The sequence below is a fragment of the Epinephelus moara genome, chromosome 16 (assembly GCF_006386435.1).
Source record: "Epinephelus moara isolate mb chromosome 16, YSFRI_EMoa_1.0, whole genome shotgun sequence".
Classification (NCBI taxonomy): domain Eukaryota; kingdom Metazoa; phylum Chordata; class Actinopteri; order Perciformes; family Serranidae; genus Epinephelus; species Epinephelus moara.
In genome coordinates this window covers 41365501-41378713 of record NC_065521.1, presented here as the reverse complement: position 1 = coordinate 41378713, position 13213 = coordinate 41365501, and the positions used below count along the sequence as shown (strand labels likewise).

General features: G+C 39.8%; 1 protein-coding gene across 1 annotated transcript in view; it reads right to left on the bottom strand.

The window, feature by feature from the left end:
- Nucleotides 1–12932, bottom strand: part of LOC126403482 (probable phospholipid-transporting ATPase IIA) — a 56193-nt gene extending 43261 nt beyond the window's left edge. The window contains exons 1-5 of the mRNA XM_050066174.1: nt 12710–12932; nt 8016–8160; nt 3698–3811; nt 3463–3571; nt 369–427 (exon numbers count right to left, since the gene is read on the bottom strand). Coding sequence (XP_049922131.1) covers nt 369–427; nt 3463–3571; nt 3698–3811; nt 8016–8160; nt 12710–12777 — 495 coding nt within the window. The 5' untranslated portion in view covers nt 12778–12932. The remainder of the gene's footprint in view (nt 1–368; nt 428–3462; nt 3572–3697; nt 3812–8015; nt 8161–12709) is intronic.
- Between the last annotated feature and the right edge of the window lie 281 nt (nt 12933–13213).

The following is a 13213-nucleotide window of genomic DNA, read 5'->3' as shown; positions in this document are numbered from 1 at the left end:
AGACCTCAGAGACGCTGCCCACAAGACGAGCAACACAACAGAATCCCCTCAGATTAGATATCTTAAACAACTACAAATGGCATTTCAAGATGAACAAAAATATATATCAATAAATAGTACTTAATTGAATTTGTGTTTGAGATCTAATTAAAGGCATTTTCGGTTCACGTCTGTTGTGTTTGCATTGAGTTTGACAGACTGAGGCTCAGCATTGATCACAAGATTACAAAATCTTTACTAACTCCTTTCACCTCAGTCACCAGAAGATTAACAACCCCCTCATTATTCGCTGTCATATAAATGGTAACTTGACAGTCCTAAGAGGCAAAACTATTCACAGATGTGGGATGAAACAATCTTTAACAAACCTTTTCCACGATTATAAGATCTCCGACCTGAATACCGCTGCTTTTAACCTTCACCGTGCCTGAAACACACAGAGCAGAGTTTAAAGTTTAAAGTGTTTACCAACTTTTTTACTGCATATGGTAAAAATCACACAGTTCAATTCTCATAGATTTTTGACCATTTATGGAATTGATCCTTCAAAGATCATATCTACACACACACGAATTTGATCTTGAAATGAAATGTGACTTGTGCGTGCCTCGTCAGTCACCCTGGCAGTGAATTTGGGAAAATAATTTTCCTCTCAGATTTGAAGGAATGCTGGGGGGAGTTGGTTGAGCCTTTTCTCTCATTCCATTCGGAATGAACAGGCAAAATTGTTTGGAAGAGATCACTGACCCTCGACCTCTGCCGTGACCTCTGGGCTTTGCATATGTAAGACATTAAAGCACATTAATATTGCTGTGCATAAGGCTTCAAGGGACTTCGCATTAGTGCTCTGCTCTGCTAACAAAAAAGCATTTTACAGATTACACAGCAGCTTCATGTTACAGCGCTCAGAAACAAAATCTAAGATAAAATATGAAGCTTCGATTGAGATAAGGAAGTGCTTTAATGTCAATATCTCATCAACATTTGTTGATAAACCTCTGATCAGAGCTGCAATGACTAGTTGAGTAACTGAGTAGACAATCATTCGAAAATTTGCAACTTTTTTACAAGGTTTTATTACAATCATTAACTTTCTTTTGTCCAGTCTGTAGTTACATTTTCAAAACTCTTTACAGATTTAGCATCCAGCTGTTGTGGACCAAACCATTCACACAATTCATGTTGCTTTCACACATAAAAATACTTGTTTTTTTCTTTACATACAAGCTTACTTAATACAAAAATTACGGATCTTTCTTCTCTTCTTTACAAATGTTTGCACACAGCACGCCAGGAGTGAAAGCCTTGTGTTCAGAACCCTAAATATAGTATAAAGTCTGTACGTCTGAAGCAACAGAAGCTCAATACTGAAACAGCTGATAAGCCTTTTTTAATTATCAGATCACCGAAATAAAGAGAAACAGCTGATTTAAGTTGTGTAAGTTAGATCAACCACAGCTGATTCTGATCTCAATCAGAGACACAGTCATGAGTTCTTTTAATTACGTAGACTATTCAGTAAAAAGTGGACTTCTTGGATTGATTTTGTTAAATGTGAATACAGAGCAAGACAGAGGAGATTGTAAAGATTAGAACAGGACTGAGCAATCTTTTTTTTTTTTTACTGTATTTGTGTATTTTGCTTTTACGCATTTGAAACCAAAGGCCATGTATGTTGCCTTTTACTGCCGCAATTATGTCACTCATTATTTTTTCTGCTCTACATTTCATAAAGCACATATGACTCATTCACTTCTAGATAGTACGTTGTCAAAAATGCACACATTCGATAGTCAACCAAAAGATGTAGAGTGGTTTGCAGTAAAAGAAAGCCGAATTATAAAAACAAAGGAATTACAAGTACATTCTGTAGACGCCCATCCCTCTACAAAACACATGAACAGCCTGAGATGTCTTAAGAAGAATAAGTTCAATATCAACAGTACGTCTCAGTTTTTCCACAGTCACTGTCAGTTCATGAGCATTTATACACACATCCTGATACAGATTCTTCTATTTGAACTGAAGCTGCCGATTTAAAATATTTTGCACAATGTTCAATATTTTTAAACATGGTCACAACAAGTACTCATTGCTGTGTCAGAGAGCTGTATCCTGGTCAGGGTGGAAAAGCCTCTGAAGCAGAATTTTACACGAAGTAGGTAACGCATGTTTAACTTGCTTCTGAAACCTGGCACCTCTTAGTCTAGTCATGTAGTGGGCCGGATTGGACCCTTTGGCGGGCCAGTTCTGGCCCACAGGCCTTTTGTTTGACACCCCTGGCTTATTACATACAGGTAGAACTGAAACATGAAAGTACTGCACTTTTTGTCATGTCATCAGCTGTTAATATTTTGACCGTCATTGTGCTGATTGGTCCTCTTGGATAGGAAAGCAGTGCTTTGAAAGAATGATTCGATACTGAGTCAGGTTGGCAGTGTTTTGATTGAGTTAGTGTGTGTAGAGAAAGTGTTTTTGCAATTTGAAATGCAGCGTTGGTTGGTGATGTAGGTGTGTTGCTGTGTATATCCCAAACACATTTCAGTAGACTTTGGTGTTCATACTTCAGTTTTATATTTGTTAATTATCTTGTGTTTAAATCATTTTTGTGTTCTTATTCATTTTTTTTTGTACTGTATTGATGCAAAAACACAATTCTTTAAGAGGCTTCAAAGAGTTTTGCAAGAACGGTTTGCTCTTACAAGACATGTATAATGTTTTGCTGGTTTGGTTTTGCGGTTAGTTTGTAGAGTTTTGCAAAAATACTTTCAAAGATAGTGCCTCATCAAACAGTAAAATTTGTAATGTAAGTAAACATTTGTTAGCAACTGTACGAAAAAAAAAAAGTAACAATTAATTAATCACTTTTAATTTTCCAAACGAAAAGTGTTCACTTCTGAAATGTGAAGATTTGTTGCTTTTACACAGTTAGCTGAATATCTTTGCTTCTTGGATTGTTGGTTGAGTAAAAAAGCAAGTTCATTAAATCTCCTTCAGAAACAGAAAATTATTATTTACTTTTTTAATTTTACAGACAAAACGATTAATCAACAAAACTCATACAAAACTATTTTCTTCCTATGCTCGAAAACAACACTCCCAAGTTCTGACACCATAAAGTTTCCATAAACCACAAGATATGCAGGGGGGCCGCGATCATGGAGGCAACCAGTCATTGTGTTTATGGCTCAAACAAGCTGCCACATCAAAGGGGCAAAGTGATGGAAACCACAAGAGGTCTCCTGCTTTTTATTGCTGGTAGCACTTTATACCAAGGCCTCTTATGTACACTTTTACATCTCTGCTTTGAATTACCCACCATTTCCCCTAGCCCCAATAAGTTTTAATAGGACCAACCTCCTACAGTTAATAGACGCTGATGCTGAGAAATAAGCAACACGGTTCAGATATCGACACGACCAAAACATAATCGACGTCGTCCTCTAAGCCTCAGATCCTTACCTCTTGTTGAGAGCTTGCTGTAAATCTGAGAGTTCATTTCTTTGTCTCGGATGTAGCATCTTATTTCTTCGACTGCCTCCCTCATGATGGTGATGGCCAAAACAAGACCCTGGAGGGTGACATCACATCACATTTTCATCAAAAAAATACAAATACCAAGATGCACTAAACACAAAAGTATGGAAAATATTATTGGTTGACCATAATAACTAGCAATTAGTGAAATGCCACATACCAGAGGGACCCAGTAGGTGTAGAGAGCACCTAAGCGCAGCTCCTTGATAAATTGAGAGCAGGCCAAGAGCAAGAAGTACAAGTTGAAGAAGTACTTGAACTGATTGAACAGCACCTGTGAACATGAAACAAGAAGCACAGTGTGAAATATCTGCTGTGTGACAACTTATTGTGCATATGACTGCATCTGACATTTACTGCCGGGCCATGACTGGTTTTGATTCGACACTATTGGTCTCCATCCGCCCTGTTACAACACGGCCTTAATGACCTGTAGATGAAAAGTCATTTAAACATCTATGAACATAAATTGAGAAAAAAGAAAGATGACTTCCGATGTACATAAAAAAGTTAATTCAACACTTTGGCTGTGACGATATCTACATTACCGCAACCGCAACCCTACGCAGCAAGCATATCTAGATATTTTGATAATCCATTAATCATTTTCAAGCAAAAATACAACAAATTCATAAGGTATTGTTTATTAAATGTGAATATTTGCTGTTTTATTTTAGTCCTCTATGAAAGAAATTGAGGATTTTAGACTGTTTGTTGCACAACACAAGCAATTTGGAGACTTGGGGATTTGAGAAATTGCATTTTTTTGTTTTCTGACACTTTATACACCAAACAATTCATTGATTTATTGAGAATAACTGCAAATAAATGAAAATAATCTTTAGTTGCGGTCATAATAATAATACACTTTCTGGAAAAAAATCTAATGAGAAACTGTTCCTAGATAACAAATCAGCGAACTGAACACTTGACAACTTAAGAAACATTCTCAAATTGATGCAAAAATCATAATGAAATCAAATTTTGTCTACAATTACTGTCCTTGTTGGCCTTTTAAAACAACCCTAGAGATGTAGTAGCTTCTCCTCCAGTAGTGTCATTCTTAAATTAACACTCGTGTTTCAGCTTTGCCCAATTTCATTATCACCAGCGTGCAAGATGACTACCAGGGGAAAACTTGTGTCTTCACAGCGCTACTATACATCATTTCCAAATCTGTTGCTAAGCGGAAGGCAGAGAGCATGAAACCATGCACAGAAACACAAAGACTATAATATGTTGTAGTAAGAAGAACTTCTTGACATGTACTAAGGTAAATAAAAACCATCACCATTTGCAATGCAAAAAGGGCTCTGCTCTTGTCTTTGGCTTTCCAAACAAATTTGAGCTACTTTCAATGTCTGACTTCATATACAAAAAAAGTCATAAGATCTTAAGACAACTGAATATCTGGAAAACAAATGCATATGTAAATCAGGCTGGGGGAAAAGCGAGGAGAAAACACACAGCTTAGTAACTGCCACCAGCGTTAGACATCTCCAACCAATGTCACATCTGTCTTTTCCATATTCTTCTAAGAATGTGAATGTGATCTGGTGCTGTGAGACCATGTTGCTGTTTGTCCAAATGTGACGGAAGCTATATCATGCTTCCCTTGTTACCATTTTAAGATCTTTAAGTCAGCCTCCACTTAAGTTTATGTCCCCTGAGATGTCTGAACTTGACTCTACTGGCTTGTATCTTTGCAAAGTTTGTCAGTTGAGAGGTGTTTTCATATTCCTCTAATGAAGGGGGAGATGTCGATGCACTTCCAAAATCTGAGATTGAAAAGTAAATTGGGCAGGACAGATTAGGTATGTCAGCAATTTCAATGCCAATTGCTGTCTATTACGGGGCACACAGGTAATCGTTACCTGGCACTGTCCCTAAAAGACCCCTATGCAGACATCCTCATGTTCCATACTAGGGCCGGACCGATTTATTGGCCAGCTGATTTAATTGGCCGATTATAGCCATTAGAGAATAATTGGCAATGGGCCAAAAGTTGGCCGATTGACGCCAATGATAACACTTATATTTTCATCACTAATAAAAATGCAGGGAATATGGTGTTTTACTTAGAAATGATGTCCTTGTGTTACTTTTTGCACTATAACCTACCTCTGTTAAAGTGCCAATAATAAGAACAACTCTGGTACTGTGAACACACATGTGAATGTATGTGAATGAGGTTTACTGCCTTTTTGCACATCATATTTTTGATTTATTTTGTGTTCAAATTGTTCATATGCTGCTTGTTTCACACAATTTCTGATAATAAAAGTATTTGAAAATAGTAAAATGTTCTTCCTTCAATTTATATCTTTGTAACGAGTGTCTGAACTATATTTAAGCCATCAAAAGCAGGTATTTCGGGGGTTTATAAATTGAAAAACGTAAAAATTTAATCAGCCAATATATCGGTTATCAGATTTTTTTATTCCATAATATCGGAATCGGTATCGGCCCCAAAAAATCCATATCGGTCGGGCCCTATTCCATACTCCAGTTTAGTCCAAAACACTGCAGCCAAGCCAACTTGAAAGTTTCTTTCAAGTTGGATGTTCAATAGCCAATCACTCCGGACCCAACATCGACTTCTGAGCTTCAGTTTGACCCAACATTGGCAGTGGGAGGACAGTAAGCTCACTTCCCAGCCCTCTCATTTACTGCTAGGGGCTAACACAGACCCTCAGCCATCCTATGTATTGAACCGCGTGCTGTCCACAAACCAGCAGCTCACCACCACGTTCAATGTCAAAGTATGTCCGAGCTTTAGGGCCCAGTTCAGACCAATGATTCGCGACAAGACAAAACCGTCTTAGGATGTTGCAGAGAAGAGTTGCAGCAGTGTGAGCTCGACTCAATCCTGCTAATGGTGTCACCTGCAACTCAGCTGGTCAAATCGCTAGCAGCTGGTTTTAGAACATAAAGCGTGTCACCTGTTTCAACGGCCAATTGGCTTGTGCTCTGTCCCTGTTTCCGGCCTCACTGTGGGTCAATGTCGCTGCTTGCTGTATGTTTGTTATGCCCTCCTCAACACACACATTCTCACTGACTGACTAATTGCTGCTGTTTTATGTATTATTATGGCATATTTATTATGAATACAATCCATCTGGTGCTTGTTTTGTTTATGTTTTTGCCATTTCATCACTCCTACAAATGCAGCTGTAGCCACTATCTCACTGTTGCTATCCTCATTCATATTTTAGGAAGCTACAAATTAAATTCAGCCACAAAATAAGCCTGAAAAGCTGCAAATCAGAAGTACAGAGAGTTGTTGCATAGAGACGATACACCGTCTCATCTAGTTGCATTGGTGTGAACCTGCAGGTTGTTAGAACGTTGCAGAACGGCGCATTGGAAGTAGCTGCCTGTTTCAACTCGTCTTTGCAAATCTTTGGTCTGAACTGGGCTTTACACACAACATAAAAATCTCACCCCGACGTAATATATCTTTCTGCAAACACTGATTGGACCGCTGGTTTATAATAACATAACACCTTGACAATGTGATCATACTGTGACATCACCTAACAACATAAACAAAAATAATATGCTAAGTACACTCAACTTTCTGATATGTCTGCTAGTCGCTGATTTTGGTGCACAACAGACTCCTCATCCGAGGCTCAAATATGTATGGCTGAATCTCTCCAATGTGTCCTTGAATGCTAGCCATCTCGATGCGCACTCTCTTTTACCGGTCAGCCTAGCTGGCACAAGCAGTGGTGCTTGGCAGAGCGGAAAGCAGAATACAGAATTTCTTAACGAGGTAGAAAGAGTACATTTGCTTATACTGTCAACATGTGAGCTGAAGCTTCATCAACATATCAAGCTGGTACAGTGTTAAGTGTGCACCTGGAGGAAAATGTCCTCTGGCCTATGTTATAAAAGTAAGAAGGTAATCAGTATCTAAGCATACCGAGGCTTGCTAATATGTAGTCATTTGGGATTAGACTGACTAATGGGCAAACAAGGCTTAAGTATTCTTAGATGAAACTAAAGAAAAGTGAACTTAAAAAACAAATAATATTCAAATTTGAGGCACGTATCTGATCTAGAGCTGAGACAACTGGTCGATCGACAACTTTAACAGATATATTTCATAATCGATTCACTGTTTGAGTCACTTTTCAAGCCAAACTGATACCTGCCTGTCCCAACTTCATAAATCTGCATATATCCCGCTTTTTTTTTATATTATTTTAAACTGAATATCTTTTGGTTTTCAAGTTCTAACAGGCAGCTTTTATTATTTTCAGACACGACAATGACCACCCACTTTGCCAGCACCAGTGGGTGGTGGTACGAGATGACAGCCAAGATGATGGTTCCTAACATTAAGATTGTGTTAATGGGAAAATGTTTCCAACAAGTGACAGTGACTCAGAGACAGGCTGGGAGAGGTGGGTAGTGGTTTGGGGTGGTTAAAGGGAGGAAGGGTGGAGGGGTGACCTTTGACTGACACTAACCATAGGCAGGAAGGTGAAGAAGTTGTACTTCTGGTTGTTAATGACATTCCTCGGGTACCTCTGCTCCCTCTTTTCTGGGTGGCCAAGCCACACGGTGCGGGGACGGAAGTCACCCATGCCACAGCATCTCGACCACGGGCAGCACCTGAGAGGAAGAGGCGGGGGAGGGTTATTTAATCACAATATAGCCACACACTTAATCTCACCATTTTGTTGAGACATGCGGAGAAGGAGACAGTTACATGAAAAAAGACGACAATATTTAGGATTTAGTTGATTCATTTAAGTCTATTTCACTTTAAAAGTAGATTCTGTTGTTTGTGGTATTGTGTAAAGCTGTTGAGCTCTGTATTTAATGAATTTCCTGTCACATCTCTGAGTTAATGTGTTGCCTAATGCAGCTACAAACTCACAACAGACAAGGCTGTGCTCAAGGTGCATGATCATTGAGTCTGGAGAGATTATGCCTCACAAAATAAATATTAACTTCATCTGGAAAAGGTTTGCCGCTCCCTTCGCTCTACCCAAACAAAGCATTCCATATCAATACACTAACTGCCCAGTGACCTCCTGATTAATAATTGAACTACTTGCCAAGTTATAGAACACTTCCTCTAAACAAAATGCAGGCGTGACAAATTTTTAGCCCCTATCTGATGATGACAAAATGGGGAAATTCAGGAACCATGCGTTTTACGACAGATGACTCAGTATTTCAAACAGCATGACAAGTTTCACTGTTCAAAAGCCGTCTGCCAGGCCTGACAACTTTTTTACTGCAGTTAATCTTTAATTAGTTTACTGTGCGATAACCCTGCAGTGGATGGGACACCAAACACAAGGATCCTCCTCCACTTACAGAGACAGTTTGGATCTTTTGAAGTGAGGCACTTATCCACAGTCAGGTTATAACCGACAGTCGATGGCAGTTGGCACGCACCCAGTTTGGAGAAGCAGACAGGAGTACTGCCTCTGAAGCTAAGCAACGTACTGTGGTAGACAGAGCAAGCAGCAAAATGTATTTTAATTTTTTTTTTTTTTTTTAAATGTTTATCACTTTAAGTGTTCAGACTCTACAATGCTTTACCTTGCTGTCTGAAGCCATTTATCTATGCTCTCTTCAAAGCCACCAGAGTCCTTTGGCAAAAACAGTAATTTTACCTTGCAGAACATGGGAGCTACTGGTCCGAACTAAACTTTTCAAACACCAAAAGCCACTTTTACACTGCCTTTTCCAGGCAGGGTGTTTATGCCGTTATGCTGCCTTGTTTTCTCGCCTTTAAGCCGGCATCGGAGGCAGTAACAGCTTCGAAACAGCCAGTATAAAAGGGACAGCCCGCAGGATGGGATGTGTAACGTTTTGACAATGTGTTATGCATGCGACCCACCGCAGGAGATTTAAAAACTAGGTGGTAGCAGTTAGCAGCTAGCTCAAAGAAGAAGAACAGCAGCTGAAAATGTCAACAAATTGGGAAAACAAAGTTCCTTACCCTCCAAGCAGAGGATGAGATCAGCCACCATATAACAGGGAAGGTAAATGATTGTTATCGCTATGTTATGCGATAGTTATCGTTTAGAAAGTGCTGCCGATGTGTATGTTGTATATCATACTAGAGGCTGACGCTCTCACTGCTCTTCTGCTTCCACGATACCATCATGCAGTTTAAAACCACACACTGGAGCGGCATGATGCAGTCTTTGTTTGGTTATGTGTAAAAATACAAAAGCGGCACAAAGAAGGGATTGTGTAGCAGCCGAGAGCCCAATCTCTGTGTAAAAAAGCCTGAAGTCACATGATAACCAAAAATAACCAATCGAGGCAGCAGTAAACCAGCAACTCCTGTGTTGTGCGAAGTAAAATTACTGTTTCTGTCAAAGGAGTCTGGCTTTGATAAGAACATAGATAACATCCTCAGTTCCCATTCGGAAAGAGCAGTCTGACAACATGATGAAACCCCCCATTCAAAGCAGTACATTGCTTAGCTTCTGTGGTGGTACTCCCGTCCACCTCTCTAAACTAGGGGCATGCCAACCACCATGTACTGAAGGTGATGCACAAGTACCTCCTATGGGGCACTCACCTGGTAGAGTGTGCATCCAATGTACTACAGCCTGTACTTGATTCCGACCCATGGCCCTTTGTTACATGCTGTCCCCTCTATATCTCTCTCTTTTCTGTCTATCATGAGCTGCTCTAATAAATAAAGGCAAAAAGAGCCTAAAAAATAAGTACCCCATGCAACCATCCATTAAAAAAAAAATCAAATTATCTCGTTAATATGCTACAACTGGGGTCTTGTATAGCTCGTATTCAGGGAACAACCAAACATATTTTAATAATAGGGCCACATATGTAACAATGTTTTTGTTATACGACATTTACTGTATTTAAAGATAATGTTGCTCTTTTAATACTCTAGACGTGTCTCATATTGAGAGTGGTTACATGGATGTGAGCAATCAGGTTTTTTTGGACAATCCAGTTTATTTGTTTGAGAATGTAAACACCATGTTTTATTTATGAGAATTGTATTTACTGCTTCACTTTCAGGGTCATAGTATTGTGCATGCTGGCTCACCATCAGGGCAGACAGGGACAGCTGAATAGACTGGAACATCATTATTATTATTATTAACACCTGTGCTGTTCTTTCTCTGACAAGTCAAAATGTCCGCTGTCAAAATGGCACTTCATTTTTGTTGTTGATTATTCTGCTACATAGCTTCTACAAAAATAGTTTTACCATTACTTGGTTAGAGTATAAAAATCAGCCCAACAAAGAGAGAGGGGTCACTGTGCCAACCCTTGTTTTACTTTGATAAAATATTGACAAATTGTGAAAAATGCCCGTTAAAATTTCCTCGAACCCAAATTGACATATCCAAATGTCTTGTTTTGTTCAATCAACAGTTCAAAATCTGTAATTCCTGACATGTGAGGCCCCAGAGAACTTGCAAATTTTGGTGTCGTCATGTGAGGACATCACATTTTGGGTTTACTTGACCTTATACTTAATTCAACTTAACTCAGAATTGATGTCCTTGTTTTTGTGTATTCTAGAGGTAGTAAGATCACAATACACTAATTCATGTAAAAACAAGATGGCAGCCATCTCTGCAAAGTCAGTCTGCAGCCGATCCAGACACAAAAGTGAACAAGGTCCAAAACCTGATCACATTTTATGGTTGAAACTTGTTTGTTTATGAAGAGAAATAAGAGAAAGATAAGACACTGTTAATTAGGAGGTACTCGTTTGAGGACATTCGGACTTTATAGTTGTCTCATGTGAGGATATTGCGACTCAATTATCACTGACGATGTTGAGGTTTTTTTATACTTATTGGGTGCTACTGATCCCAAACGTAGTCAGAGTTCCAGTACGTTATTTCCATGACCAAGGAGTGTTAAATCAATATTTGTGAACATGAGCTACTCTCTCTCAAAGCCAGAAACCAGAGACTTGAGTCTCAAACTTGTGATGTAGTAGGGTATGAAGTCTGGAGCAGAGTCCTGTAAAAAGCTGTGTAACAGGTATACACTCACCTGCCACTTTATTAGGTACACCCGTTCAACTAATCATTAACACAAATAGCTAATCACCTAATCACCTGGCAGCAACTCAATTTATTTAGGCATGTAGACATGGTCAAGACGACCTGCTGATGTTCAAACCAGCATCAGAATGGGGAAGAAATGTGATTTAAGTGGCTTTGAACGTGGCATGGTTGTTGCTGCCAGACGGGCTGGTCTGAGTAGTTCAGAAACTGCTGATCTACTGGGATTTTCACACACAACCATCTCTAAGGATGGTCCAATAAAGAGAAAATACCCAGTGAGCGGCAGTTCTCTGAGCAAAAATACCTTGTATAACTAGAATTAGGAGATATTAAAAATGCATACTAATTAAAAGTTCAGGTCTTGGGAGGTTAAGATGGGATTTATTGCATGACTTTTGTATTAGATCGCATGAGCTTTAGCCAGGTGTACCTAATAAACTGGCAGCTAACTGTACACCGACCATGACAGAGGGTGGACAGGTGAATGGGTGCATCCAGCTTAAATATTAATTATATTATAGGCCAATATTCCTGCATTAAGACAGGTGTTTTCATATATTTTGTCTTAGCATACTGTGATAACTACATAAGGTGACATCACCATGACAGTCTGATCTACTGGCTGCGTGTCAGCACTGTGTCTGCCCTGTTCGCGTTTCTCCATCATCATCTACGGAGGCCTGTCCCTTAATATGCTGGTCAAAACTACACCACAAAGCATCCCTTAACCCACATGTGAGTTTAGCACACGGTGTCTTTTAAGCCAGGGCCTATATTTCTTCTCTTTGACAGCTCCAGTGTAACGTTACCGAGCAAATATTGACATGGGCGTCAATTGCACTTGTTCCAACTGCACCCCGGAACAAGACTGATGTCTCCTGGAGCTATGGCTAGCTTTTTAAACGCTACTACGAATGGCCACATAATGTTCGCTAGCATGTATGTGTCTGTTGGTCGTTGTTTTTTCCCCTAACTGTTGTTTTAGCCCTAAAACCCGCCGCCGCTAAGCTAGTTTCAGAGACAATGTCGACGCGCTGCTGTAAACAATTTAACGGCTACACAGACACCAGCAGGAGCCGCCGAGCGACAAACAGACGGCTCCGTGTTCATGTTACCGTGCTGTGTAACGCCCTTACCCATTTCTGTGTTTACTGTCGTGTCTTTTCGGTCGTCTCACGGGCTGTAGGGGGATATTGTCGGTCATTCCTGCGGCTCCTGGTAGCGGGTGGGGGCTGTCGGCAGGCAGGCAGCCCGGCTGTAGCGGCTCTGACTGGGCGGAGGCTTCCCAGCTGTCACTCACTCAGGACCGTCAGCAGGTTAGCTCTGCTGCTGCTGCTGCTGCTGCTGGGACTGATAGCCTACAGCACTACGGCAAGCACACAGGCTGCTGACCTATTTGGGAATACTTTAACGTTAATGATATAAATCTAAAATGTTTGTATCTTGCTTGGAGACCGGAAGTAATTGTAATATTGACTCAAAAACCTCTTGAGCTATTTGAAATACAATTTTTATGTAGGTAACCTGTACCTGTGTTGAGCTTTATTTCTTATCAGTCTGCATCACAAGCCTATATGAAACATTAAAGGGGAACACCACCTAAATTAAAAATTCCAGTATGTTATTTCCATGGCCAAAGG